The 27,186-nt window shown below is 50.6% G+C and overlaps 2 protein-coding genes across 2 annotated transcripts in view; both read right to left on the bottom strand.

Moving 5' to 3' along the window:
* Oxct2 (3-oxoacid CoA-transferase 2) overlaps nucleotides 1-679 on the bottom strand; it is a 1,684-nt gene extending 1,005 nt beyond the window's left edge. The window contains exon 1 of the mRNA XM_045149130.1: nucleotides 8-679. Within this exon, the coding sequence (XP_045005065.1) occupies nucleotides 8-679 (672 nt within the window). The remainder of the gene's footprint in view (nucleotides 1-7) is intronic.
* A 12,844-nt stretch (nucleotides 680-13,523) lies between these two features.
* Nucleotides 13,524-27,186, bottom strand: part of Serinc2 (serine incorporator 2) — a 29,958-nt gene continuing 16,295 nt past the window's right edge. The window contains exons 6-10 of the mRNA XM_045151190.1: nucleotides 24,872-25,041; nucleotides 19,498-19,588; nucleotides 19,086-19,221; nucleotides 17,158-17,373; nucleotides 13,524-14,062 (exon numbers count right to left, since the gene is read on the bottom strand). Of these exons, the coding sequence (XP_045007125.1) occupies nucleotides 13,927-14,062; nucleotides 17,158-17,373; nucleotides 19,086-19,221; nucleotides 19,498-19,588; nucleotides 24,872-25,041 (749 nt within the window). The 3' untranslated portion in view covers nucleotides 13,524-13,926. The remainder of the gene's footprint in view (nucleotides 14,063-17,157; nucleotides 17,374-19,085; nucleotides 19,222-19,497; nucleotides 19,589-24,871; nucleotides 25,042-27,186) is intronic.

Below are 27,186 nucleotides of genomic sequence, written 5' to 3'. Positions count from 1 at the left end.
CGTCGGCGGCCTTGCACATGGGCACGTTGAAGTTGCGCGCGCTGCCCTTGAAGATCACGTTGCCCGCGCGGTCCGCCTTCCAGCCCTTGACCAGGGCGAAGTCGGCCCGGATGGCGTGCTCCAGGAGGTAGTGCTGGCCCTGGAACTCCCTGACCTCTCGGGGCTGGCTCAGCTTCATCAGGAAGCCTTCGGGCGAGTAGCGGATGGGGGCGCCCCCCTCCTGCACCAGCGTGCCGTAGCCGGTGGGCGTGTAGAAGGCGGGCACGCCCGCGCCGCCCGCGCGGATGCGCTCGGCCAAGGTGCCCTGCGGCGTCATCTCCAGGTCCAGCTCCCCAGCCAGGTACTGCTGTTCGCACAGCGGGTTCTCGCCCAGGTACGAGCAGACCACGCGCCGGACCTGCTTGGTGGCGAGCAGGAGCCCCAGGCCAAAGTCTTTCACGCCCGCGTTGCTGGTGACCACCCTCAGGTTCTTGACGCGCGTCTTCTGCAGCGCGGCGATCAGGTTCTCGGGGAGCCCGCAGAGCCCGAAGCCCCCGAGCATCACGGTCGCCCCGTCCTTGACGCCCTCCAGCGCCCGCACGGGGTCTGCGTAGAACTGGACGCGCGCGCGGGGGCTGGTGGCGAAGCGGCGGGTGCCTCCCCGGGACAGCGCCCACGCCGGGAGCCGCAGCGCCGCCATCGTCCGCGGGGTTCCCGGGCCGGGACAGGCTGGCTGCACCCCGGGAGCGCGCTCCCCGCCGCTGCTGCGCGTCACAGAGCAGGGAGGATGCGCCCTGCACTGCTGCCTCCCGCGCATTCCTGCTGCCTGGCCTGGCCCTGGGGAGCCTGGAACCTGGGAAGCCTCCGAGGACAGTCCAAACCTGCACTGCACGGTGATGTGATGGGGAGTGACTGTCGCCCCTCACTGAGCCCAGGCTGTGTCTGACCAATGCCACTGACAGCTGGCAGGGAGTGCTGACCACCCCACACTGGCTCCCCTCCTTGAGAAACAGATCTCACAGGGTTCTTTTGTCCGAGAGTGGAGGTGGGGTGGAAGAATTGAGACAAGTCTCATGTAGTCCAGGCTGGCTCAAACTATGTAGCCAAGGATGACCTTGAAGTCTTGATCCTCTACCTCTGCCTGTCAAGTGCTGTTCCACCACATCCCAGCCTCACCAGAGTTCTTTAAAAGCTAGAGTCCCAGCCTGGCATGGTGCTATTAGCTTCTAACCCCAGCATTTGGGAGGCAGAGGGAGGAGGATCACTGTGATTTCGAGGCCACCCTGAGACTATATAGTGAATTCCAGGTCAACCTGGGCTAGAGCAAGACCCTACCTCGAAAAACAAAAAACAAACACCTGAGCATTGCAGTGAGTACAGACCCAGCAGCAGCCTAGGGTAGACCGAGAGCCAGCCTCAAACAAGAAAACAACAACAACTAAAGTCCCAATTGACTGAATGCTGTTTGATACAACTCTAGGGCTGGGGAGATGATGTTACAGCTGGTAAAAGTGCTTGCTTATAAAGCTTGTCCACCTGTGTTCAATTCCCCACTACCAATATAAAGCCAAAAGCACATGCGTGTCTGTCCCTCTCTTTCTCCCTCCACCTCTCCCTCACAAATAAATGAAGTTAAAATAAAAGACTTAAAATCTCGAAACATCTTGCCACGTCTCACTTACTCAGAGTGACTTCTGCAACCCTTGTCTCTCCCTATTTAAGCTCTCCAGCTTCTTGCTGCATCTGCTCTTTCTACTTTCTTTCTTTAAAAAAATTTTTTTTGAAAGAGAGAAAAAATTGGCACACTAGGGCCTCAGCTACTGAAATCAAACTCCAGTCGTGTGTGTGTGTGTGTGTGTGTGCCACCTAATGCGCAAGTGTGGCCTTTCACTTGTGTCGCCTTTGTGTGTCTGGCTTACATGGGATCTGGAGGGAGATGGAACATGGATCCTTAGGCTTCATGGGCAAGCACATTAACCACTAAGCTATCTCTCCAACAAGATGGAAATCTGACCCAAGGCAGAAAAAGGACATAGTCGTGGGGAATCCTGGCTGCATTTTGCATTTTAGTAGGACAGGGAACATTCAGAGCCTGCCCTCCAGCCTGAATGGGAGGGTGGGTGGAAGCTTAGATCTTAATAAATTTTCTTTTCTTTTTAAAAAAATATTTTATTCATTTATTTATTTGACAGAGAAAGAGGGAGAGAGAGAATGGATGTGCCAGGGCCTCCAGCCACTGCAAATGAACTCCAGATGGGTGTGCCCCCTTATACGTCTGGCTAACGTGGATCCTGGGGAATTGAAGCAGGGTCCTTTGGCTTTGCAGGCCCACTGCCAAAAACCAGAGGACAGAGGACCTATGTTCCCTCTTGGGGACACAAAGGACTCATGCACCTTCTAAGAGAGAAGGGGAAGGAGGAAGGATAGAGGTGGAAAGGAACACCAAAGGATGACAAATACCTGGAGAGTTGGTTAAGTGCCCAGAAAGTGCGCAGGGCAAGCTTCATGGAGGAGGTGACATCTGAATTGGCCTTGAAGGATGGAAAGGCATTTGGATGGGTAGCAGAAGAGAGCTGGTATGCAGAGGTGAAGAGGCTGGAAGCCACCCACAGAGCTGCACTGTGAGGTGGAGCTATGGGTCAGGCTAGACCTGCCTGCAGGGAGCTAGAATACAGAGCTGGTAGCAAGGCTGTGTTCTGGCCACTGGGCACCTACACAGACTAAGAGGCCAGGTAGAGAACCTCATGGAGGCCGGGGGAAGGGAGAAAGACAGACTGGTAGTGGCAGCCAATGTTGGGCCCAGGGCAGGCACAGGCTCAGCTCTAAGGGAAGAAACTGAAAATGAATAAATCCCACATTTGCCCAGCTGTATGAAAACCTTCAGTACAGTGGATTCAGGGTGGTCTCACTTGAGCTGCCTAACACTTTCAAATGTTAAAAGGTCTGTTTCCGGGGCTGGAGAGATGGATTAGTGGTTAAATGCTTGCCTATGAAGCCTAAGGACCCTGGTTCAAGGCTTGATTACCCAGGACCCTCATAAGCCAGATGCACAAGGGGGCATATGCATCTGGAGTTCATTTGCAGTGGCTGGACGCCCAGGCATGCCCATTCTCTTTCTTTCTTTCTCTCTCTCTCTCTCTCTCTCTCTGCCTATTTCTCTGCCTGTCACTCTCAAGCAAACAAACAAACAAATAAATAAATAATTTAAAAAAAAGGGTCTGTTTCCAAGGCTGGAGAGGTGGCTTGTAACACCTCTGGAGGGACCCCCTTCATGAGTCAGAGGGTGGGCATGGCTTAGGTCAGAGCTGGTTAGGCCTTCAGGGAAACCCTGCAGAAGTTGGAAAACTGATGTGCAGAAGGGTTTCTTTGCTGAGGTCATGTATGAGGCCAGGGTACCATAATGTGGACTTTCAGACTTGCAGTCATGTGAAGTGAGTGGCTCTGGAATTTAACTGGTAGCAATATTGGGTTGGGGAGGTTTTCTGTCCAGAGGGGGCCTAGAATGCCTGTTGTAGACATCATCCTCCAAGCAGGGCCTTATGGGACTCAAGAGTGGGGAGAGTGCTGGGAGATGCCATCATGTCCACAGTTGGCACCACAGAAAAGGGGGACAGACTGTCCTACCTGCCACACCTGTCTCCTGCTGCACTCTGCCAGTCCTCTTTGACAGTCTGTCCTGAGCACCTGCAGACAGGGGACGTCAGCACTGCATGGGGTGACATGAATATGATTTGGTCAATTTCCATGTTGTTCAGTTTTGAGGCTAACAGTGGTCCTCAATCAGACAGGCTGAGAAAGCCCAGGACGCTAAGAGATATCATACAACATGAATCTAGACTCAGGCTGGGACAAGTCAGGTGTGTTAAAACGCTGGGCCACCTTCCTTTTATTTATTTACTTTTTGTTTGCTTGTTTGTTTTTGTTTTTCGAGGTAGGGGTGATGCACGCCTTTAATCCCAGCACTCAGGAGGCAGAGGTAGGAGGGTTTCTGGGAGTTGGAGGCCACCCTGAGACTACGTAGTGAATTCCAGGTCAGCCTGGGCCAGAGCGAGACCCTACCTCAAAAAAGAAAAACATTTTTTACAAGCTTAAATTCCAGAGAGTAAATTATATGGAGAATGCACAAAATGAACAAAAACACAGAATGCAGACATAATAGACCAGCTCCCATTTGTGAAATTTCAAGCTTGTGTCTAGCATCCAGCTGACCACAGTGCATGCTTGTTTTGTCGTCTGCAAGCCTGGTAGGCCACCTGTACTTAATTTGTCTTCAAGGTATGGAAACTGAAGACCAGGAGTTTATGCAACCTATACAACATCTCACAGCTCCAAAGTGGCACACGGGATTAAAACCTAGGTTTAAGATGTCAACAGAAAGATGTCTATGAATATTCAGAGCTGGGGGACAAAGGTCCATGGTAGAGCACTGGCTGAGCATGCACACAGCTCTAGGCTCTACACCCAGGAAAGCCTTCCTCGTTGATGTCGCCGGCCATGGCGTGGTAGAGGTCCAGCATGAAGAGCGGCGCGGACGCGGACAGCCGGGCGGCGGCGGGCGGCGCGCGGGGCCGGGGCCTCCCGGGCAGCCCGAGCACCGCCAGGATCTCGCGCTGCATGTCGCGGCGCTCGCGCGCGGCCAGGCGGCGCTGGGGACAGCCGTGCGGGGGGCGCGGGCCCGGGCCGCCGCCCAGCGCGCACAGAGCCAGGCCCAGGAGCCACAGGGGCCCGGGGCGCGCGGGCATCGCGGGCGCTCAGCGGGCGCGAATCCGCGTCCGCTCCGCAGCCGGCCGGGGCCCCGGGCGGGCGACGCCCCGACGGCGAGCGGCGGGACGCGGCGGTGTGAGCCGCGGGTGCGGCGGGGTCCCCACAGCGACCCCCGCGGGGCACCTGTCGGGGCTCGGGACGGGTGACCGCGGCCGGCACCGCCGCGGGCCAGGGGCCCTGCAGGGACTGGGGACGACGGGCTAAGCGGCCGGTCGTCGCCGCGCCCGCCGAGGACGAGAACCGCGCCGCGGGCAGCGCGACCGGCGAGCTCCGTGGGGACCCGGGACGTCGGGCGCGCGAGTCTCCCGAGGACTCCCGCCGTCTGCGGTCGGCCGTCTGCGCGGCCCTCGGCCCCGCCCCTCCCCGGATCGGCCAATGGGAGCGCGGGGGCGGGGCCGAGCCGCCCACCCCGCCCGGCCAGGCGTCGGCGAGCGCGGGCCGCGACCCTCCGGTGGGAGGCGGCTGCCGGGAGAGCTGTGACCCGGTGTCCCGGCTCCCGCCCGGTGCCCCGCCGCGCAGGGCTCCGCTCGGAGGCCGCGAGGGGGAAGCGGACTCCTGCGCTCCCGCGGGCGCGCCCTTCCGCCCGGGCGGGACCCCGAGTCCCGATGGGGACTGGCGCGGAGACCGGCAGCCTCGCGTCGGTGGCCGGGTCTGGAGAGGCGGGTGCCAGCCTGCGCGAGGGTGGGGTGGTCCCTGTGCGGGCGGCAGCCGGGCCGCGGGCGCCGCAGCTCGTCCCGCCTCCAGGCCCTCCCCGCGGGCTCCGGGCGGCGTGGTGCGTGCTCCTGCCAGGCTCCGCCGTGGGCCTGCGGACCCCGCGGTTGGCTGGAGACCTTCCGCCCGCAAGCTCGGGGCGCTCCTGGGGCGCCACCTCTGCTCATCTTCTCAATTGTCCCGGTCCCCAGCGGTTTTCCAGAACGGAGACCTTCCTTTCTGCACACCTTCCTCCTCTAGAGGGTCTCACCGCGTGGACTAGGGGACGCAGAATTGGCCTGGAAGGACAGGAAACAACAGTGAGAAGAAAATGCCCCAGCAAAGGGAGTGGTTTGTGGCCATTTCTGTAACGTGCGCCCACCATTGAAACCCCGTTGTTTGAGTAGGTGCACACAGAGCCATACAGAGGTTATGGGTCTTCCCTTAGGTGCTCCAACGGTGGAAGAGGATTAGGGCAGGTGGGGTGGAGCTTAGAGAATTGGGGACAAAGCAGATGCTTGAGGAACTGTCAAGAGAGACCCTGAAAATTTGGTGTCTCCCATGTGGATTTAAAATTAAAACTCCAGGGCTGGGAGATAGCTCAGTGGTTAAAGGCACTTGCTTGCCAGGCCTGGGTTCAGCTCCCCAGTACCCACATAAAGCCAGATGCACGAGTGACAGATATGTCTGTATTCCATTTGCAACTGCAAGAGGCCCTGGCAGGCCATTCTCACTCCCTCGCCTCCTCACTGCTTGCAAATAAGATTATATCTATTAGATATATAATGTTTAAGTTTACATATTTTTAAAACTATATTCATTTACTTGGGGGGCCTGCTAGGACTTCCTGCCACTGCAGACTCCAGGTGAATGGGTCACATGGCTTGAAAGCCCCAAAGTGACAGTGACTTTAACCTAAGGATAATGTCCAAGGTGAGACCAGAGCCATGGTGCTGAGGGCAGTGTGGATTGGAGTTGACTGGGCTGCAGTTAGAGGCAAATGCAGTAATATGGAATGGGACTGACAATGATTCTCTAACGGTGATGGGATAGATAGGCAGTCAGGGCTTATCTGCGTCGGTTTGGTCAAGGGTCCTCCCTGCTGCCCACACCCCCTTCTTTGTGCCCTTTGCACCCCCTCCTTCCCTGACTGCCTTCCGACTGCAAGTCTAAGAATCATGGGACAGGGAGCTCGGCGCCCCTGCTGCTGACTGACCTCTGTCTCTGAGACCAGCACAGCCCTGGTGAATGACAGCTCTCTATCTACCCCATGCAGCCTACAATGGGGCCAAGGAACCACGCAAGTGCTCATGCCTGGGCGCCTGTCCATCTCGCCTGTCACCTTTAAGTGTCTACTCCATATCTTCTGCTTGGTCTCTATCTCCACCTTCCAAGCAGAGAGACCATGAGGGCCACCAGGAACTCCAAAGCTACCTTTCTTTTGTTTGCTTCTGTCTTCCACAACTGGCTGTTACCGAGGAGCACAGATTGGCTGAGTACATACTCCATATCCCCCTCTACCGCACGTTTTTCCTCCTCCAGCAAAAGCCTTTGTTAGGAATGAGAGCACAGTCCATAGAAACTGCGGGCAGAGGCTGAGTTGTGGCCTTATACCTCCTAAAGGTAGGTTGTCAGTTAAGCGGAGGCACTTCGATTGGGAAAGGCATTCTTGGACATCAGTGATCTACTGGCATCATGAATTTCTTTCCCAGTTTGATGGTTTCAGTTACAGGATGGTTTATTTCTTTAACTTGTTGTTAGTAAATATTAACTGGTCTATATAAGGATTTCCTCATGACATTTCCATCCATGTATATAATGAACTTGGATCACGTTCATGAGATCTCTCACACTCCTCCCCACCCCTTCCACATACCTCAGAGTCCCTATTTACATTTAGTTCTGCCGCCTGTGCACCCCCGCTGCTTGTGGGACAAAGCATGCCATGTTTCTTTCCATAGGATTGGGTTGTTACACGCAACACCATCTCTAGTTCCATCTGTTTCTTGAAAATGACAAATTTCTTTCTTCCTGCTGGAGGTGTGTGACTCTTGCCTTGCTTCTGCTTAGATGATGCGATGTGCAGTTACCCTTGTCCTGCAGTATGCATCTACCAGGTCATCAAGTAGGGCCTTTGAATGGGTTGAGAATGTGGTGGTTAGTACAAAGACTCTCATCAAGGACACTGGCTTGTCGTGTTTTTAAAAAATATTTTATTTATTTATTTGGGAGAGAGAGAGACAGACAGACAGAGAGAATGGGCACCAGGGCATCCAGCCACTGCAAACAAACTCCAGATGCATGTGCCACCTTGTACATCTGGCTTATGTGAGTCCTGGGGAATTGAACCAAGGTCCTTTGGCTTTGCAGGCAAGTATCTTAATGGCTAAACCATCTCTTCAGCCCCGCTTTTGTGTTTTAATATCTTTTGTTGTTTTACCCTGTTTTTGTGTTTTAATATCTTGTTGTTGTTGTTTTGACCTCTCTCTTGCCCAGACTGACCTGGAATTCACTATGTACTCTTAGGATGGCCTCAAACTCACAGCAATCCTCCTACCTCTACCTCTGAGTGCTGGGATTAAAGGAGTGTGCCACCCAATCTGGCCTTTGATATCATTTTGGCATCAGGGTAATATGAGCTTTGTAGAATGAGTTAGGAAATGTTCCTTCCCTCCTCCTTTATGGAGTAGCTTACAGAACATTATCTTCTTTCTTCTACAAAGGTCTAGTGGAATCCCTTAGAAACTGAAAGTCTTTGACTTTTCTTAATTGAAAGATATTTTTTGTTAATGTTTCAGAGTGCTTTTTTAGTATTGATTTAGTGAGGTGTTAATATGTCTTCTCTGTTCAATTTTGGTATTGGTCATATGTGTCTAGAAATGGATTCGTTTATTCCAAATTTTTTAAATTTTATTTTATTTAGTTGAGGGAGAGATACAAAGAGGCAGATAGAGAGAGCAAGAGAGAGAGATAATGGGCACACCAGGGCCTTCAGCCACTGAAAACAAACTCCAGATGCATGCATCCCCTTGTGCATCTGGCTTACTTGGGTCCTGGGGAATTGAACCTGGTTCCCTTGGCTTCACAGACAAATGCCTTTTAAGCTATCTCTCCACCCCTATACCAGATATATTAATTTACAGGAATAAACATTTTCAAAATATTCCCTAGTGATTCTCTGGATTTTAGTGGCATCTGTTAGAATATCGCCTTCTTGTGTCTTTAGTGTGATTAATGTGTGTCTTTTCTCTCTTGGTTAGTGATAAGAAGTTGTCAATTTTGTTTATCTTTCAAATAACCCACTCTTTCCTGGATCCTTTGTATTCTGTTAGAGATTGCATTTCATTAATTTCAGGTCTGATCTTGTTTCTGTTTCTCCATCTGCTGCTTCAGGGTTTGGTTTATCCTTGTTTTGCTGTGTCCTTGGGTGCATCCTGAGGCTGTCAGAGATATCTGATTATTGGTGTAGGAATTTATAGCTAGAATCTTCCCTCCTAGACCTGCTTTAATTTTTTTTTTTTATCTTGCATCATGAGTTCCCAACTGAGTTGGACTCCCTGTAGCCGGGAGGACGGAACAGTGTTTTGAGATCGGCACATGTGATGAGGCGCTCACAGAGCACTATGGCATCATGTGAAACCTCAGCCAAGGCTCCTCTGCTGAGGTCAGGTTGGCTTATCACCATCTGACCAAGCCACGGGTAACCATTAAGATCTGCAAATGCACCTGATCAAAGGTGCCTCCATCGTTCACGAGGTTGAAGCTATGGAAATAGTACACCATCATCCAAACATTATTCAAACGTCTTATCATCCAAACACATACTCATTAGGATGGGACACAGTGCTGGTGGAGAACTGAGTAGTATTGGGTGGGCTGAAGAAGGAGCAGGCCCAGGACGTATCGACAAGTACTCGGGCAGTAGACTACGGCAACAGCAAAATCTCTGCCTACGAGGCATCAAACCAGAAACTCTCCTGGTAAGTGGGGAAGGGTGTTTCAAATGAAGTGGCTTTGGCCTGGCTATAAAAGTGACCAAGGAAGGGCTGGAGAGATGGCTTAGCGGTTGAGCGCTTGCCTGTGAAGCCTAAGGGCCCTGGTTCAAGGCTCGGTTCCCCAGGTCCCACGTTAGCCAGATGCACAAGGGGGCGCACGCATCTGGAGTTCGTTTGCAGAGGCTGGAAGCCCTGGCGCGCCCATTCTCTCTCTCCCTCTATCTGTCTTTCTCTCTGTGTCTGTCGCTCTCAAATAAATAAATAAATAAATTTAAAAAAAAAGTGACCAAGGAAAAGAAACTCAAGAAATCTGAGGCACCTTTGAGTTTTGCACCCTGGAGCTCCTAAAGCAAAGACATAGGTATGTGTGTGGCTGACATGTGGAGCGTAGGCATCATGCTGAATGAGATGGTGACAAGGGTCACTTCCATACAATGAAAGTGCTGGTCAATAATGCAGGTTCTGATCAGTTCAACAGACATGGATGTACCATGTCACCTCTCCAGAGTCATCACCCATGTCATTGGGGATTTGCTGTCTGTCATCTTAGCTATTAGGCCACAACAGACTGCCTTGTGGAACACCTTTGGATCAAGAACATCAGAGTTCACAAACGTCGACAGGCATGATGGTGCACACTTTCTTTTTCTTTTTCTTTTATATTTTATTACTTATTTATTTGACAGAGAAAGAAAGAGAAAGAGAGAGAGAGAGAGAGAATGGGTGATCCAGGGCCTCCAGCCACTGTATATGAACTCCAGACACATGTGCCTCTTGTGCATCTGGCTAATGTGGGTCCTGGGGAATTGAACCTAGGTCCTTTGACTTTGCAGGCAAAGGCCTTAATGCTAAGCCATCCCTCTAGCCCCTGGTGCACACTTTTAATTCCAGCACTCGGGAGGCAGAGGTAGGAGGATCACTGTGAGTTCGAGGCCACCCTGAGACTACATAGTGAATTCCAGGTCAGCCTGAGCTAGAGTGAGACCCTACCTAAAATAAATAAAGGAAGGAAGGAAGGAAGGAAAGAAGGAAGGAAGAGAGGGTGTGAGTGATGGGGAGAATGGAGGAAACACAGGGAAGAGGGCAGGTAGAAGCCAGGATGCTACACACCAGGAGATGGGAGGACACCCAGCAGACAGCTCAGTGGGCTTCCCGCCCAGGGAGAGAGGTGTCAGCCTCACCTCCCCCACCATGGCCACCAGACTCATGAGTGTCACAGCTTCCTGGTGGAGGAAGAACAGGGCTGTGGAGATGGGGGAAAAAGCCCTTCTCCCTAAGGAAATCATGCAACTTCTCAGGTGCTATGAACTCCCCTGTCGGGCTCTTTGGTCTGTCCAGTACCTCCTACCCTCCTCCACTCTCAACAAGCCAGGCCTAATTCCATCAGTACTCCAGGAGTTTCCCCTAAAGTAAAACGAGCAGAGAATGACTTGTGCTGGAAGGTGCTCAGGCTGTCCTATGGAGAGGCACAGGGACCAAGAACATTTAGAGTCCCTCCCCACTGGAAGATCTTCCTCAGCTCCTCACCACTCTTCCTGGGCCTTGGCTCCTGCCCTCAGCTGCTACCTGCTCCCCATACCTATGGAAATCTTTAGTTTAATATTTTTAAATTTTATTTTTGTGCATGTCTGTATGGGCATACCAAGGCATCTTACCAGACACTGGCACCTGTTTTGTTTTGAGTTTTCAGGTTAGGGTCTTGCTGTAGCCCAGGCTGACCTGGAATTCACTATGTAGTCTCTGGGTGGCCTCGAACTCATGTCATCCTCCTACCTCTGCCTCTCCAGTGCTGGAATTAAAGGTGTACACCACCACACCCAGCTTACTTGCAACAGTTTTTGCATATGGCTTTACATGGGTGCTAGGGGAGTGAACCCAGGCCACAGTCTTTGCAAATGCTGTCTTTAACCACTGCATAATGTCCCCAGTTCCTGGAAGTCTTTTAAAAGTAGAATCTGGGGCTGGAGAGATGGCTTAGCGGTTAAGCGCTTGCCTGTGAAGCCTAAGGACCCCGGTTCGAGGCTCGGTTCCCCAGGTCCCACGTTAGCCAGATGCACAAGGGGGCGCATGTGTCTGGAGTTCGTTTGCAGAGGCTGGAAGCCCTGGCGTGCCCATTCTCTCTCTCTATCTGTCTTTCTCTCTGTGTCTGTCGCTCTCAAATAAATAAATAAAAATTTTAAAAAAAAGTTTTAAAAGTAGAATCTGGGGACTGGAGAAATGGCTTAGTGGTTAAGATGCTTGCCCGCAAGTCCTAAGGACCTACGTTTAATTCCCCAGGAACTACATAAGCCAGATGCACAAGGTGGCACATATGTCTGGAGTTCGTTTGCAATGACTGGAAGCCCTGGTGCACCCATTCTCTATCTGCCTCTCTCTGTCTCTCAAATAATAAATAAATTTTTAAAAAGTACAATCTTGGGGTGAAGAGATGGCTCAGCTAAGGCCCTTGCCTGCAAAGCCTAACAACCTAAGCTTGATTCCCCAGTACCTACTTAAAGCCAGATGTACAGAGTGGTGCATGTATCTGGAGTTCATTTGCAGTGGCTTAAGACACTGGTGTGCCCATTCTCTCTGTGTGTATCTCTTCTGTCTCTCTGCTTGCAAATAAATACAGATATTTTTTTAAAAAGTAAAAGTACATTCTGCCCATGTCACCACTCAGCTCTAGACTACTAAGGGCTCCTCAAGACGAGCTCACATCTTCAGTAATTCACTTTAGCTCAAAGCTCCCTTGGCTCCCCTCTGCCTGCAGGATGTCTGGTGTCCTTGATGGCTGTGAGATCCCACCTGTCTACCTTCTCGCTTCTCTGTCTACTCACGCTCAGTATCCCAGGGCATGTGATTTGTCCCTCAACCCCACCATGTACTGCTTCTGTCCCTTTCTCCCAATAACTCTGACGCAGCAGGAAGTGGCTGTATCCCAGCAATACCCACTGGCCACACCCACAAGCGGGCAGGATGGATGGCAGATGACAGGACAATTCTGGGCCCCAAACAGAAGCTTATCTGTGACCCTCGCACCACTGTGTCCTTGCAGTCGTGAGTGACATTTACTGAGCGGCTCCTGGTGCACTATATCTCACGGGATGCCTCGTACACCCTCACAAAGGCCTGGGAGCAGCAGACAGCACTGGCTCCCTTTGACGACTGAGGAACAAAGACCTAGAGAGGAAGGACCCGCCAGGGCCAGGAGCTCCACACACTCCATAGTGCGGCCAAGTGTAGAGCGCTGGCCTCTGAGCATAGCAGCCATTGCTCATGTCATCAGAGCGCCTGTGACCTCCTGCAAGAGACTCTCATGACTGGGGATGGAGGGTCATTAGGCTGTCACGCGAGATTCAACCACTCGCTCCTCCCAGCCAGCTGTGTGTAATCCTTTCCACGCTGCGCATGTCCTCCTGGTCTTGGGAAGGCTAGTAGAGGGTGTGCGGGGATGTGTGGTGGTGGGAGGGGAAGTCGGTGTCCATGCCGGGGTGAGACTTTCAGTGACGCAGCTGCTTGGGGTCACCCATGCTCTCTGTAAGTGCATTAAACTCGATGATTCAGCCGGGTGGGCTCTGGTGGACTCTCACTTTGGTCTGTCATTGGGCCCTACCTGGGGAAGCAGCTGTTTTCTTACATCTCCTCAGGAAAACATTCTCACAACACCCAGCTAGACAGACTTGGTGGCTCTAGAGGGTGAGCTCTCCCTTGAGATGCGCTACGGCCTGGGGCTCAGCTGGTCTTCCCTGTACTCTCCATGGCACCTGGCCCAAGCCCACGTCAGCAACCACTGTGCAAGACAAGACGGGGAGCATGCCGAGCGGTACTGACTGGACATGGGTCAGGGGTGAACAGGACCCCAGGGCAGGCCCTGTAAGGAGGGGTCCTGAGCACAGCCCTTTCAGCATCCAACATGACTCCTCCTTCCCTCCACCCTATTCTGGCCTCACTACCTATGCAAAGAGTCTGTACCACTCCTAAGACCCTTGACTTCCTTCTCCCAAAGCCCTGATCAGTCCTTTCCTCACAGCTGGCCTGTGTGGCATTCAACTCAATCCTCCAGTTCTCTGTGGAGACGCAGCGCCTCACATTGAGGGTGAGGGGCCCAGGACATGGAAGGCACACACATGGGCTTGTTTATTGGGCAGAGTCTTAGAAACTCAGTAAGGCACATGGTCCAGGAGGGGGGCAGGGTCAGCAGCACAAGCCTGGGTGCAGAACCCTGGTGGGGTGGGCATTCCCTGCCAATGGGGGCTCTGATCAGCTCTCTCCTTCAGCCCCTTCTGCCAGGGACCCTGAGAATGGGGAGCCCTTCTGTCCAGAGGGTGAGTGTAGGAGACTGCAGACAGGGAAGGTGGGTTCAGGCCTGGGCCTGACGCTCCTTAGATCCTGAAGGCACTGAGAACAGAGGACCCCACTCAGGGCCAAGTCCTGGAGCAGGGTAGGTGGACACATGAGGGGCAGGTTGACCTTCACTGAGCCCCAAGGCACCGGGCAGGCAGGCTGTGGGGTCATCTCAGCTGAAGTCGCGGTTGGGTAGGAGCAGGGGTGCTACCAGGGTCCACAGGTACAGGAGCAGTCCTGCCCAGCTGGCACAGATCTTCACCCACACGGAGGTCCACTTGCTGATAAGCTTCCCACTTTCTCCGGGGCTGGAATATACCACATTGCTCGTGAGCCAGCCTTGCCCCCCATCCTATGACCTCTTGTCCCGTTCCTTGACCTTATGGTTAGTTGTGATGTTTGAACTCAACACTGGCTCTTATGCTGTAACTCTGACCCCTGTCTCTGACGCTGCAGACATTTGGCCTTATAGCCCTCTTGGCCTGAACCACAGATCTGACCTTGGTATCAATTCTCATCATAACCCCAGTTCTAGACCTTGAAATCGACCTGATTCCTACTCCCCAACCTTGTCATCCTAAACCAGGCATGGTGGTTCACACCTGTAATCCCAGCACTTGGGAGGTAGATGCAGGAGGATCAGGAGTTCAAGGTCATCCTCAGCTACATAGTAAGTTTACATGAGACCTCATCTCAAAAACCAAATAGTCCTATGGCTAGTCAGGCCTGGTAGCATAGGCTTGTAATCCCAGCTACTAAGGAGGTGGAGGCAGGAGGATTTCAAACTAAAGGGTTGCAGTGATTTGGATCAGATGTTCTCTATAAACTCATATGAATGCTCATTTCCCAGCTGTTGGCAGTCTGGGAGAGGGAGCCTTACTGCAGGAAGTTTGTTGCTAGGGCAGACCTCGGGGTATAACGGTCCAGCCTCCCCCTTGCCAGAGTTCTGTTCACTCTCTTGCTTCTTTCTGCCCACTGCTGTGGCAGAGGTGATGTCCAGCCTCTGCTCTCCCGACCTTTCTCTGCCATCAGGAAGCTTCCCTTTAAGACTATAAGCCAAGGGAGGGGGTACTTAATAAGATGGTATTGTATATGTGTAAGTAGAAGAACAGATTAATGGGGGTGAAAAGGCCCAAGTGAGGTCAGGGGAGGAGATTGAGTAAAGGAAAGGTGGAGGGAGGGCTAATCAAAATCTAAGAGAATATAAATAAATCATATGGAAATCTATTTTTTCGGACAATGGAACACTCAGGAGCCATAGATTGTTACTAGAAAATTTTCAGTGCCAGGGATGGGATACCTTCCAGTGAGTTGTTGGCCAGGGAGGTCCCTGATGCCTTCAAAACATTACAGGCCATTGTCGAGGCCCTTGGTTTACCACCAGGAATAGATGGTAAGACCCTATTGCTGAAGACTCCACATACTCAGGCTGCAAGGCCACTGAGAAATCCTGCTGGAACTGAGCTGATAACCTCCTCCATGTAGACCAGCTGACAGAAAGCTGGAAGAAGCCATTCTGCATGCAGTTCAATGGGAGAGAGAAATTACCAGTGAAGATACTCAACAGTAGACACTGCAAGCCTTATATTTTGCTAGCCAGGCCAAATGAGCCAATGGGTGCAAAAGTGGCACGTCTGTCATGGTGGAAACTAACTGCCCTCTAATTGGACTGGAGGCCCGCTCCATGGGAAGGAACACATCCCTGATACTGAAAACCTAAAACAGGGGTAGTTGTAAGCCCTAGGGGTATAACGTCTGCTGCTATCTGGTTTTATCTGCTATAAATGTATACACTATGCTCATCGAACTGCCCAGTAAGCACTCCTCTTAATGTTCATACCTATATATTAATGCTACTCTCACTTTTGGTTGAGAACCTTCTCTTTTCAGAGGGCATTGACCTTGGGATGACTCAGAAGGCATCATGGTGCTGGAAAGAAGTGACAGAGGAGTGCTCATCACTGAAATATCTCTATCACACCTTCCAAGGCTCAGGGTTCATTGCAGAAAGAATGTATGAGCCAAAGGAAGGGTAGGACTCCTTACAATGTGATCCTCCAGACACAAAATGGCCTGGATATCCAAGACCTCACAGTGCCTGCCACTACCTACACAAGACCATCCTAATAGGAGGAAAAGATCATGACATCAAAATAAAAGAGAGACTAATTAAGAGGAGGAGGGGATATGATGGAGAATGGAATTTCAAAGGGGAAAGTGGGGGGAGGGAGAGCATTACCATGGGATATTGTTTATAATCATGGAAGTTATTAATATAAAAAAAAGACTATAAGCCAACATAAACTACTTCCTCCCACTGGGCTGTTTTTAGGCAGGTGTTTTGTTCCATTGACGTTAAGGTAGCTGCTACACAAGGCCTGCCTGGGTTTCACAGTGAGATCTTGGCTCAAAAACTTTGTCATCCTGGTCTTTGACCTCACTTCTGGCAACCTTGACCTTGGGACTTTGGAGGTCCTGCCCTGAGTTCTGTTCTAACTTTGACTTTGATCCTTGGTCCCATAGAGCCTAGCCTTGGCCTCTGACCTTATTACCCTAATCTTAGCTCTTTAGTCTTTTGTACTGGCTTGATGGCCTCCGACACCCAATTTTAGCCAAAGGACCCAACCCTGTTGCGTGTAGGTGCTGCATTATTTATTACTATCCAATACTCCTCACAAGACATCACTGTATGTGATTTCAACTCTAACCCTGAACCTCTTGGCTTATTATTGACCCTATAACTTCCATTCTGACTGCCACACCCTAATCCTGACTCACCGACCATGAACCACACACCTGTCCTCATGACTCAGCCCTGATTCACAAACCCAGCCACTCTCACACAGGTCAAGCCCTACTTCCTGTTTGCCTTTTCTTTTTATTTTTTTCTTTTTATTTTTTTTGAGGTAGGGTCTCATTCTAGCCCAGGCTGGCCTGGAATTCATCTGTATTCTCAGGGTGGCCTCGAACTCATGGTGATCCTCCTACCTCTGCCTACCAAGTGCTGGGATCAAAGGTGTGTGCCATAACGCTTGGTTCTTGATTTATTTTTTTATTGACAACTTCCATAATTATAGACAATAACCTATGGTAATTCCCTCCCTCCCCTCACTTTTCCCATTGAAACTCCACTCTCCATCATACCCTCTTCCCCCTCTCAATCAGTCTGCCTTCTTTTCATCCCTTAGTGAAGATGCCAGAAGCTGAGCTGATGAAGGCACAGCAGAGAAACTAAGGCAGGGCAGGGGTAGGCTCTATGGGGGTCCAAGACAGGTTCCCAGGTCCCCAGGCCTTGAGTAGAAGACACTGGACACCCAGGAAGGCTGATGAGAGGAGAAATGCAAGGCAAGTTCACCCCAGGGACCCAAGTCCATCCCTGCCCAACAGGGTGCCCACTCCATACCTGTACCAGTTGGTGAGTGTCATCATGATGTGCAAAGAAGCCAACACCAGGCAGAAATGGAAGAAGGAGTAACTGTAGGTGACACCATCCTGCTCGTTGTCATAGGCTCTGCCCTCAGAGACAGCCACCTGCTGCTGCTGGGTGGGCTCCAGTGCAACCGGGCACTCCTCCGTCTGCATCAGGCTGTTCACCTGCCGGTGGTCTGAGGAGCGCAGGCTGCGGGACAGCAAGGTGGGCAGTCAGGACCACAGCTGCCAAGGTGTACAGACAGTACGCAACCCCATAAGCCTTGGCATTGGTCACAATATGGGACATAGATGGTCTCAGAGCCTCAAAGGCCAGCGGCCTGGTGGTATTGGTATTGTCTGGGCACAAGAGTCGACAAACATTTTTTTTGGGGGGGTGACTGTGGGGATTTCTCATTCTACCCAGGCTGCCGTAGAATTCACCATGTAGTCTCAGGCTGTCAACAAACTATTTTGACTCTCAACCCTATTCCAATTCCCTATGTGTCCTCATGCAAAATAGTACCTCCCTGAACAAGTTTCAGGCCAACCTGGGATACATGGGACATTATTTTAAAAACTAAATAAAAATAAACATTATGGAAAAAACCAGTGAGAGTGGGAGGAGAAGAGCTCTGTGCCAGCCACACCCCACTGAACTGTGAATTGGAACTGGGCTCCTATAGCACCTCTGAATCTCAGTCTCCCCATTATACATCAGAGGTCATTCGGGTCTTTCTCGTCTGAAAGGGATCAAATGTGATGAAGTGAGAGATATTTGTGAACTTTACAGGCATGACTTGGAGAAATGTTTTGAAACAGGTCAAAATAAAATCAATTGTCAGAGGAGGCTGTCATAGGAGGATCGATGTGAGTTTCAAGCCAGCCTGGGGCTACAGAGTGAATTCAGGGTCAGCCTGGGTTAGAGTGAGAGCCTACCTTGAAAAAGCCCCCAAAAAACCCTACAATTGTCAAATATCCTAAAAACTTTCTGGAGCCGGGGATGGTGGCACATGCCTTTAATCCCAGCACTTGGGAAGCAGAGGTAATAGGATTGCTGTGAGTCTGAGGCCAGCCTGAGATTACATAATGAATTCCAGGTCAGCCTTGGCTAGACCAAAACCTTAACCTCAGCCCCCCCCACACACACCCCCAAAAAGAAAACACCTTTCTTGGCCAGATACCTGTACACAGGTATTGCTAGTGAAGGAAGCAGCGGGAGACAGAGGAGGCCTGAGACCACCACCTTGGCCCCCACCCCACCCCCGGCCCCAGGGCAGACTCAGAAAAGCACCCAGATCCAAGGCTGGGCCTCCAGGGCGCAACACGTGACTTGGAATAGTAATGACACTGAATCATTATTGTGATCCAGGGACTCTCACAGAACTGCCCCTCATGTCCACTACTTGTACAAGAGTTCCAGTACTGTCCCTCAGGTATTTCAGGCAGCTGCAACATTATCATTAATTAGCCGCCTACTGTTTGCCAAGTTCTACATGCTAACATCATCCACCCTTGCAGTAAGGTTCATGCACCACTTTCATCCCCATTGTACAGATAAGGAAACAGACACGGGAAGGTTGAATGACTCGCTCAAGCTCACACAGCTAAGGCAACAGTCTGGTTCCAGGGCCCACGCTGACGGATGAGCGCTAGCCGAGATGCCTCCTTTAAAGTCACTGTACAATTTTCGGCTTCTCAGGGAAGGTTAGGGGGCATAGTCACTGCCACCACCCTCCTCTCGGTGAGGGGCAAACAGGCTCAGGAAGGTAAGTCACTTGTCCAAAGCCACACAGCCACTCCCTGGGCCTGCTGCTAGCCCCAGGACAAGCCCCTTCCCTGAACTGCATCTGTCTGCACCGGATGGACGGCAGCCCGTAAGCTGGAAGGGGTCGTGCGGGGTCCTGTGCAGAGTCCTTGTACCTGATGAAGAGTGAGCACAAGATGAAGATGACGAGGCCCACAATGCTTGGGGCATCCCACCACAGGGTCCGGTAGTCCTCCAGGCTGGCCTGGTCTGTTGCATTGCTGGTGGGCAGGTGAGGGTTGCACTTCTGGTCTGGGGATAGAGCAGAGCCACGCTCAGCCAATGCCGGCTGCGTCCAGGGAGTCAGGTAACCCCAAGAGAACAGACAGATAGGTACACGACCAACCCTCCACGGTCCCACAGCGAACAGTATATGGCAGACATGATGACAGACAGCTCTAGGAACGGACGGGGCCCTAACTGCCTCCTGGAGGACTGAACCTCTAGAAGTCCTTTTCTCAGCCTCTTAGCAAGCTGCTGCTGGCCCGAGGCTGAGGCTAGGTCTCCTCAAGACTGTGCCATACTCACCAGGGACATTGGACAGGGCCAACCAGGTGACAAACATGGTGTAGAGAGTGATAACAGACGCCTGCAGCAGACCCGAGTTGGGCTGGGCATCCTGGAAAAAGCCACACACAGCTAAGAGTGCTGCCCGACCCACGGATACCCACTCCACCTCTTCCACAGATTATCCAGTCATCCACCACCTCTCATGCCTCAAAAGTGAAGCCCTTGGGGGCTGGAGAGATGGCTTAGTGGTTAAGGTGCTTGCCTACAAAGCAGGCAACCCAAGGACCCAGGTTCAATTCCCCAGTATCCATGAAAGCCAGATGCCCAACATAACACATGCATCTATAGTTCATTGGCAGTAGCTAGAGGCCCTGGTGGGTCCATTCTCTCTTTATCTGCCTCTCTGTCTCTCTCTCTTAAATAAATAAAATTTTAGAAAGTGGAGCCCTAACCTCTTCATTCTCTTCAGGCTTTCGGGTCACCAGGCTTCCTCTCTTCTACAAACCACACCCAGCTGGCAGCATCTCTGGTTTATTCCACCCTCACCTTCACCCAACCTACCATCACACTCCAGACACCCAGATATCAGGGCCTCCTCTGCCAAAGCATCTGCCATCCCAGGGTGTTTGCACATGACCCACTTATGCCCTGGATCTCTGCTCAGGAAGTCCTTCTTTAGTCTCAGACAGGACTCCCAATAGGCCTTGAACCCTGCTATGGTGACTCCTGTCCTTTCCGCTCACATCCTATCCTATATTCTACACAGCAATGTCATCCAAACTCGCTTTATTGCTGTTTGTGTGTGTGTGTTCCATGTATTCATATGTGTGGGGGCACATGTGTATGTAAGTGTCTGTATGTATGTGTATACATGTGGAGGCCAGAGGACAACTGCAGGTGTGATCCTTAGGAACTCTGTCTGCCTCTTTCTTTTTTTTGGGGGGGGGCTGAGGTAGGGTCTCACTCTGGCCTAGGATGACCTGGAATTAACTATGTAGTCTCAGGGTGGCCTTGAACTAACGGCGATCCTCCTACCTCTGCCTCCTGAGTGCTGGGATTAAAGGTGTGCGCCACCACGCCCTGTATTTCTGCCTCTTTTTGAGACAGGGTCTTTCATTGGCCTGGAGCTCACCAATTCAGTGAGCCTAGCTGGGCTGTGAATCGTAGAGATTCTCCTGCCTCTGCATCCCCAGCACTGGGATTACAGGTGCATGCCACTGCCAGCATTTTACGTGTGCTAGGGGTCAAGCTGAGGCATGTGTTTTTTCTTGTTCTGTTTTATTTTTATTTATTTGAGAGAGAGAAAAAGGGGAGAGAGAGAGAATGGGTGCACCAGGGCCTCCAGCCTCTGCAAACAAACTCCAGACACATGTGCCACTTGAGCATCTGGCTTACATGGGTCCTGGGGAATCAAACCTGGGCTCTTTGGCTTTGCAGGCAAGCGCCTTAACCACTAAACCATTCCTCCAGCCCTCAGGTGTGTGTTTTAAATTTATTTTTATTTTTTTAGTTTATTTTTTAGTTTCGAAGTAGTGAGCTCAAGTTTTCATGCTTGTGAGGCAAGTGCTTTATACATGGAGGAAATATGCTAACCCCAAACTTGCTTTATTTAATCATGTTTCCTATTACCTGTCTTCTTAGCCCTCAATACATACACACTGGAAAATATGAAAGGAAGTCATGATTAAGAGTACAGGCTTGGGCTGGAGAGTGGCTAAGCGCTTGCCTGTCAGGCCTAAGGACCCCGGTTCGAGGCTCGATTCCCCAGGACCCACATTAGCCAGAGGCACAAGGGCGCATGCGTCTAGAATTCCTTTGCAATGGCTAGAGGCCCTGGACCTGGCGTGCCCATTCTCTATCTATCTATCTGCCTCTTTTTCTCTCTGTCTGTCACTCTCAAATAAATAAATAATTTTTAAAAAAGAGTACAGGTTTGGGGCTGGGGAAGTAGCTTAGTGACTAAGGCATTTGCCTGCGAAGCCTAAGGACCCCGGCTTGATTCTCCAGGACCCACGTAAGCCAGATGCACAAAGGAGCGCATGCATCTGGAATTTGTTTGCAGTGGCTGGAGGCCCTGGCGTGCCTATTCTGTCTTTTTCTCTGCCTCTTCCCCTCTCTCTCTGTCTCCCAAATAAAAAAAAAAAAAAAAAAAAAAAAAAAAGAAAACAGGTTTGGGCAGGCAGGGTGGCACACGCCTTTAATTCCAGCACTCGGGAGGCAGAGTTAGGAGGATCACTGTGGTTGAAGGTCACTCTGAGACTACATAGTGAAAATCAGGTCAGGGAGACCCTACCTCGAAAAACCAAAACAGAAGGAGGAGGAGGAGGGGGAGGAGGAGGAAGAAGAAGGAGAAGAAAGGAGGAGAAGGAGGAGAAGGAGGGGGAGGAGGAGGAAGAAGAAGAAGAAGGAGAAGAAAGGAGGAGGAGGGGGAGGAGGAAGAAGAAGAAGGAGAAGAAAAGAGGAGAAGGAGGAGGAGGAGGAGGGGGAGGAGGAAGAAGAAGAAGAAGGAGAAGAAAGGAGGAGGAGGAAGAGGAAGAAGGAGGAGGAGGAGAGACGATGACTACAGGCTTGGGCTGGAGCGATGGCTTAACAACTAAAAGGTGCTTGCTTGGGAAGCCTGACAGCTCGGGTTCAATCCTCCAGCACCCATGTAAAGTGAGATGCACAAAGTAACACATGCATCTGGAATTCATTTGCAGTGGCAGGAGGCCCTGTTGAGCCCATTCTCTCTCCCTACTTACAAATGGGGGTATTTCCTTGTTGTCAAGCTAGTCTCAGACTCTCAGACTCTGGGTCTCAAGCAATCCTCTTTTTTTTTTTTGGTCTTTCAAGGTAGGGTCTCACTCCAGCTAAGGTTGACATGGAATTCACTATGTAGTCTCAGGTGGCCTTGAACTCACAGCAATCCTACTACCTCTGCCTCTCAAGTGCTGGGATTAAAGGTATGTGCCACCATGCCTTACTCTCTACTTATAATTTTTTTTTAAATTTTTATTTACTTATTAGAGAGAGAGGGGGAATGAATGGGCACCCCAGGCCTCTAGCTGCTGCAGACTCCTGATGCATGCACCACCATCTGCATCTGGTTTACATGGGTTCTGAGGAATCAAATCTGGGTCCTTAGGCTTTTCAGGCAAGCTCCTTAACTACTAAGCCATCTCTCCAGTACTAATATAAAAATTTTTAACAAAAAAAAATTAGTACAGGCTCTGGGAGGCGGGAAAATGATTTGGTGGTTAAAGGTATTTGCTAGCAAAGCCTGCTGGCCCAGGTTCAAGTCCCAAGTCACCCATGTAAGCTGGACACAACAGAGTGGGGCAAAGATCTGGAATTTGTTGTAGCAGCAAGAGCCCATAGCATGCCCATCACACACAAATAAATTTTAGTTCCAAGCCAGGCGTGGTGGCACACGCCTTTAATCCCAGCACTCGGGAGGCAGAGGTAGGAGGATCACCATGAGTTCAAGGCCACTCTGAGACTACACAGTGAATTCCAGGTCAGCCTTGACTAGAGTGAGACCCTACCTCAAAAAAAATCTTAGCTTTAATTTAATTTTATTTTATTTATTTGAAAGAAAGCAAGCACCAGGGCCTCTTGCCACTGCTAACAAACTCCAGATGCATGTCACTTTGTGTATCTGGTTTTATGTGAGTAACTAGGGAATTTAACCCAAATGGGCAGTTTTTGCAAGTCTTTAACTACTAAGCCATTTTCCCATCCCCAACTAATACATATTCAAAATTAATTTTATTAAAAATAAAAGAGGGCTGGAGAGATGACTAAGCAATTAAGGTGCATACCTGTGAAACGAAAGGACCCAGGTTTGATTCTCCAGGTCCCACCTAAATCAGATGCACATGTTGGCACATGCATCTGGAGTTTGTTTGCAGTGGCTACAGGCCCTGGTATGCCCATTCTTACTCTTTCTCTCTCTCTCCCCCTCTCTGTCTCTAATAAATAAATAAATAAATGAAAATAAAATCTTTAAAATATATAAATAAAAGAACGCAGGCTTGGGCTGGGAAGGTGGCTCAGGGGTTGGGGACATCTGTTTGCAAAGCCTGGGCTTGGATTCCTTAGTACCCATGTAAAGCCAGACCAAAAAAAAAAAAGTCGGGCACATGTCTGCTGTTCATTTGTAGTTGCCAAGAGACCATAACACACACACACACACACACAAACATTTTTTAAAAGAAAAAACACAGGCTTTAGAGCCAGGCTGCCTAGGTTCAAATCCCAGCTTTACTTAGCCTGGGCTAAGTCCAGTTGCTTCTATAAGCATGTTTGCACCTCTGTAAAGTGACAATGGTGTGAGGACCAAGTGACATAGATGACAAGTGCCGCTGGGCGTGGTGGCACACACCTTTAATCCCAGCACTTGGGAGGCAGAGGTGGGAGGATTGCTGTGAGTTCGAGGCCGCCCTGAGCCTACACAGATGGCAAGTGCCTTCATGGTTGGCTATTAATATCATTCCTCCTCTTCCTTGGCTATGTCCCTGACATGCACAAGAAGCCCTGGTACACAGAGGGGCTGCCAGATGAATCCAATTGTTGGGTGGCCTGGGACTGAGCATTATCCTCTTTGGCCTTCCAATTTCACAGTAGGAAATGGAAACCTGGTATGGTGGTGCACTCCTTTAATCCCAGCACTTGGGAGGCTGAGGTAGGAGAATTGCCGTGAGTTCAGGGCCACCCTGAGATTACATAGTGAATTCCAGGTCAGCCTGGGCTAGCGTGAAACCCTACCTCGAAAAAATAAAAAGAAGAAGGAGAAGAAGAAGGAGGAGGAGGAGGAAATGGAGGCGCTGAGCAGAAAAGAGGCCCCGACCTTTGCACAAATGATCTCAAAGACCACATGAGCGGCCCGTGAATACCGATACCCACACTGGCGAGTACCTCTGGGCGCACAGGGTCCAAGATGCTCTCTGAAGAACAAAGGACTGTTCTGCAAGCCCTGCCTGCTGTCTCAGAGCATCTGGAAGGCGTGCTGGGGAACTGTACCACCTGGCGTGACTTCTTGAGCTCTAGGAGCTGTCCTTACTAACTCTTCTTAACACTTCCTGATGAGCATGACCATGCGGATGACAGCAGCTCCTGTCTACTTGACACCCATGTACCCGGCCTGCTCCCAGTGTTCACAAGCCTGATCCCGGTCCCGAGAGCAACTCCAGGTAACGTTTTACATTCGAGAAGACAGGGACACAGAGAGGTTAAGGCACTCTCCCAAAGACACCCAAGGGTAGATGTGACAGGAAAGCCACTCAGCTCAGGCGGCTGCCTTGAATGTCCACACACAGCCCACGTTTCTGTGGCCTGTCAGTCCCTTGCCCAGGATGTGGCTTCCTGCAAGGAGCTCCACCTGTGGAGGGACCAGGCCTACAGGCGGGCTTACCTGGACCTTAGGCAGGACGGCGACGATGGAGACACACAAGCACAGGATGAGGTTGAGGCCAACGAAGGTCTTGCCCTCATAGCAGGCGCTGGGCTCCGTGTAGTAGATGAACATCAGCGTGACAGCCGCGATGGACAGCACGTAGAAGAGGAAGGTGAAGAAAAAGAGGCCTGGGCAGGAAGGGCAGTGAGGGGCAAGGCTCAGGAAGCACCAGGCAGGACTCAGCCCTCCAGGGGGGCAGTAGCAGCCTTCCTCTCCAGCCCTTGGTTTCCCTTATTTTTTCTTTTTAGGTTTTTCTAGGTAGGGTCTCCCTCTAGCTCAGGCTGACCTAGAATTCACTATGTAATCTCGGGGGGGCCTTGAACTCTCAGCAATCCTCCTACCTCCACCTCCCAAGTGTTGGGATTAAAGGTGTGCACCGCCATGCCCGGTCATCATCATCATCATTATTATTATTATTATTTTTAGTGAGAGAGAGAGTGAGAGAGCTAGAGAGGGAGAATTGGTGTGCCAGGACCTTAGCCACTGCAAATGAATTCCAGATGTGTGTGCCACCTTGTGCACATGCACTACCTGTGGGCATGCATCACCTTGTACATCTGGCTTGCATGGGTTCCTTTTTTTTTTTTTTTTCCCCCGGGGGGAGGGTTTCACTCTAGCTCAGGCTGATCTGGAATTTACTATGGAATCTCAGGGTGGCCTTGAACACACAGCAATCCTCCTACCTCCACCTCCCAAGTGCTGGGATTAAAGGCATGTGCCCCCATACCTGGTTCTTATGTGGGTTCTTAGGAGTTGAACATCAGTCCTTAGACTTTGCAGGCAAGTGCCTTAACTACGAAGCCATCTCTCCAGCCCTTTAGTTTCCTTATTTGAGGAGTGTCTCTCAACAGTATCCTTGGGAGCTTCTGATCCCACCTGACCTATGATGATTCACTTGCTATGAGGAGGTGGCTGTCACCATGAATACAATGAACTCAACATTAATAAGCAGGCAGGACCTCTATCCTTATCCCGCCACGCCTCTATCCATCATTCAGAATAATTTGCTGGTAAAGCCCTTAAGACTATTTTTTATTTAATCTCTCTCCTTATTATAAGCTGAAGTTTGAGTCAGAGAACGTTAGCAGTCTTCTAGCTAGAATAGTCTTAAGTTTTGGTTATCTGAAACAAAGAACATTAACAATGAAGAATCCAGCAATCCCATCTCAAGGTACCAGCTCCAACGCAAAATGTTCAAATTTCTAAAATAGTTTTAGGGAACCTGCTCAGCACAAATGTCCTGAGTGAAGACCACCTCAGAGCACTGCTCCAGCATCAAGCTTGGAACAAGGTATAGTTTTCTTTTTCTGGTTGAAAAAAAAAAAAATTGTTGTCTTGAGGCCTCGTGTAGCCCAGGCTGGCCTCTTACTCCCTATATAATGGAAATTAACCTTTAATTCTTTCTGTCTTTTCAAGGCAGGGTCTCACTGTAGCCCAGGCTGTCTTGGAACTCACGCTATAGTCTCAGGCTGGCCTCAAACTTACAGGGATCCTCCTACCTCTGCTCCCAGAGTGCAGGGGCTAAAGGCATGCACCACGATACCCATCTAACCTCGAACTCTTGACCCTCCTCCTTTACTTCTCCAATGCTGGGATTACAAGTGTGCACTACCAAGTCCTACTTCTTTATTTTTTGTAGCAGGGTCTTGGTATGGTTGCCCAAGCTGGCTTTGAACTCCCAGGCTCAGTTGATTCACTTCTCTCATCCTAGAAAGAGCTTGATCTGAAGGCATGTGCCACTAAGTCCAGCTACTATGACTAACATAGGTAAGAGAACCTGCAGCCTGTAAACCATAAGATCTGACATCACATCATATATGGATCCTACTTCTTATCAGAGATGAGCAATAGCAATGTTTGATTTTGTTATAAAGATTATAACTGAAAAAAAAAAACCAAGAAAAAAAAAAAGATCAAAACTGAGCCAGGCATGGTGGTACACACCTTAAATCCCAGTACTTGGGAGGCAGAGGTAGGAGGATCGCCATGAGTTAGAGGCCAACGTGAGACTCCATAGCGAATTCCAGGTCAGCCTGAGCTAGAATGAGACCGTACCTCGAAAAACAAAACAGACAAACAAAAAAATTATAACTACTGCTGGGCTTGGTGGTCTGCAACTTGCAACTTATAATTACTCAGGAGGCTGAGATAGGAATATTAAAGTCCAGTCTGGGCTGCAGAGTGACTTTAAGGTCAGCCTGTACAACTTAATAAGACCCCATCTCAAACTAAAAAGTAAATGGAAGCTGGGTATGGTGACACACTCCTTTACT

This window comes from Jaculus jaculus, chromosome 5, assembly GCF_020740685.1.
Source record: "Jaculus jaculus isolate mJacJac1 chromosome 5, mJacJac1.mat.Y.cur, whole genome shotgun sequence".
In the NCBI taxonomy this organism is placed as follows: domain Eukaryota; kingdom Metazoa; phylum Chordata; class Mammalia; order Rodentia; family Dipodidae; genus Jaculus; species Jaculus jaculus.
The sequence above is the reverse complement of the archived record's forward strand: the minus strand, read 5'-3'. Positions and strand labels throughout refer to the sequence as shown.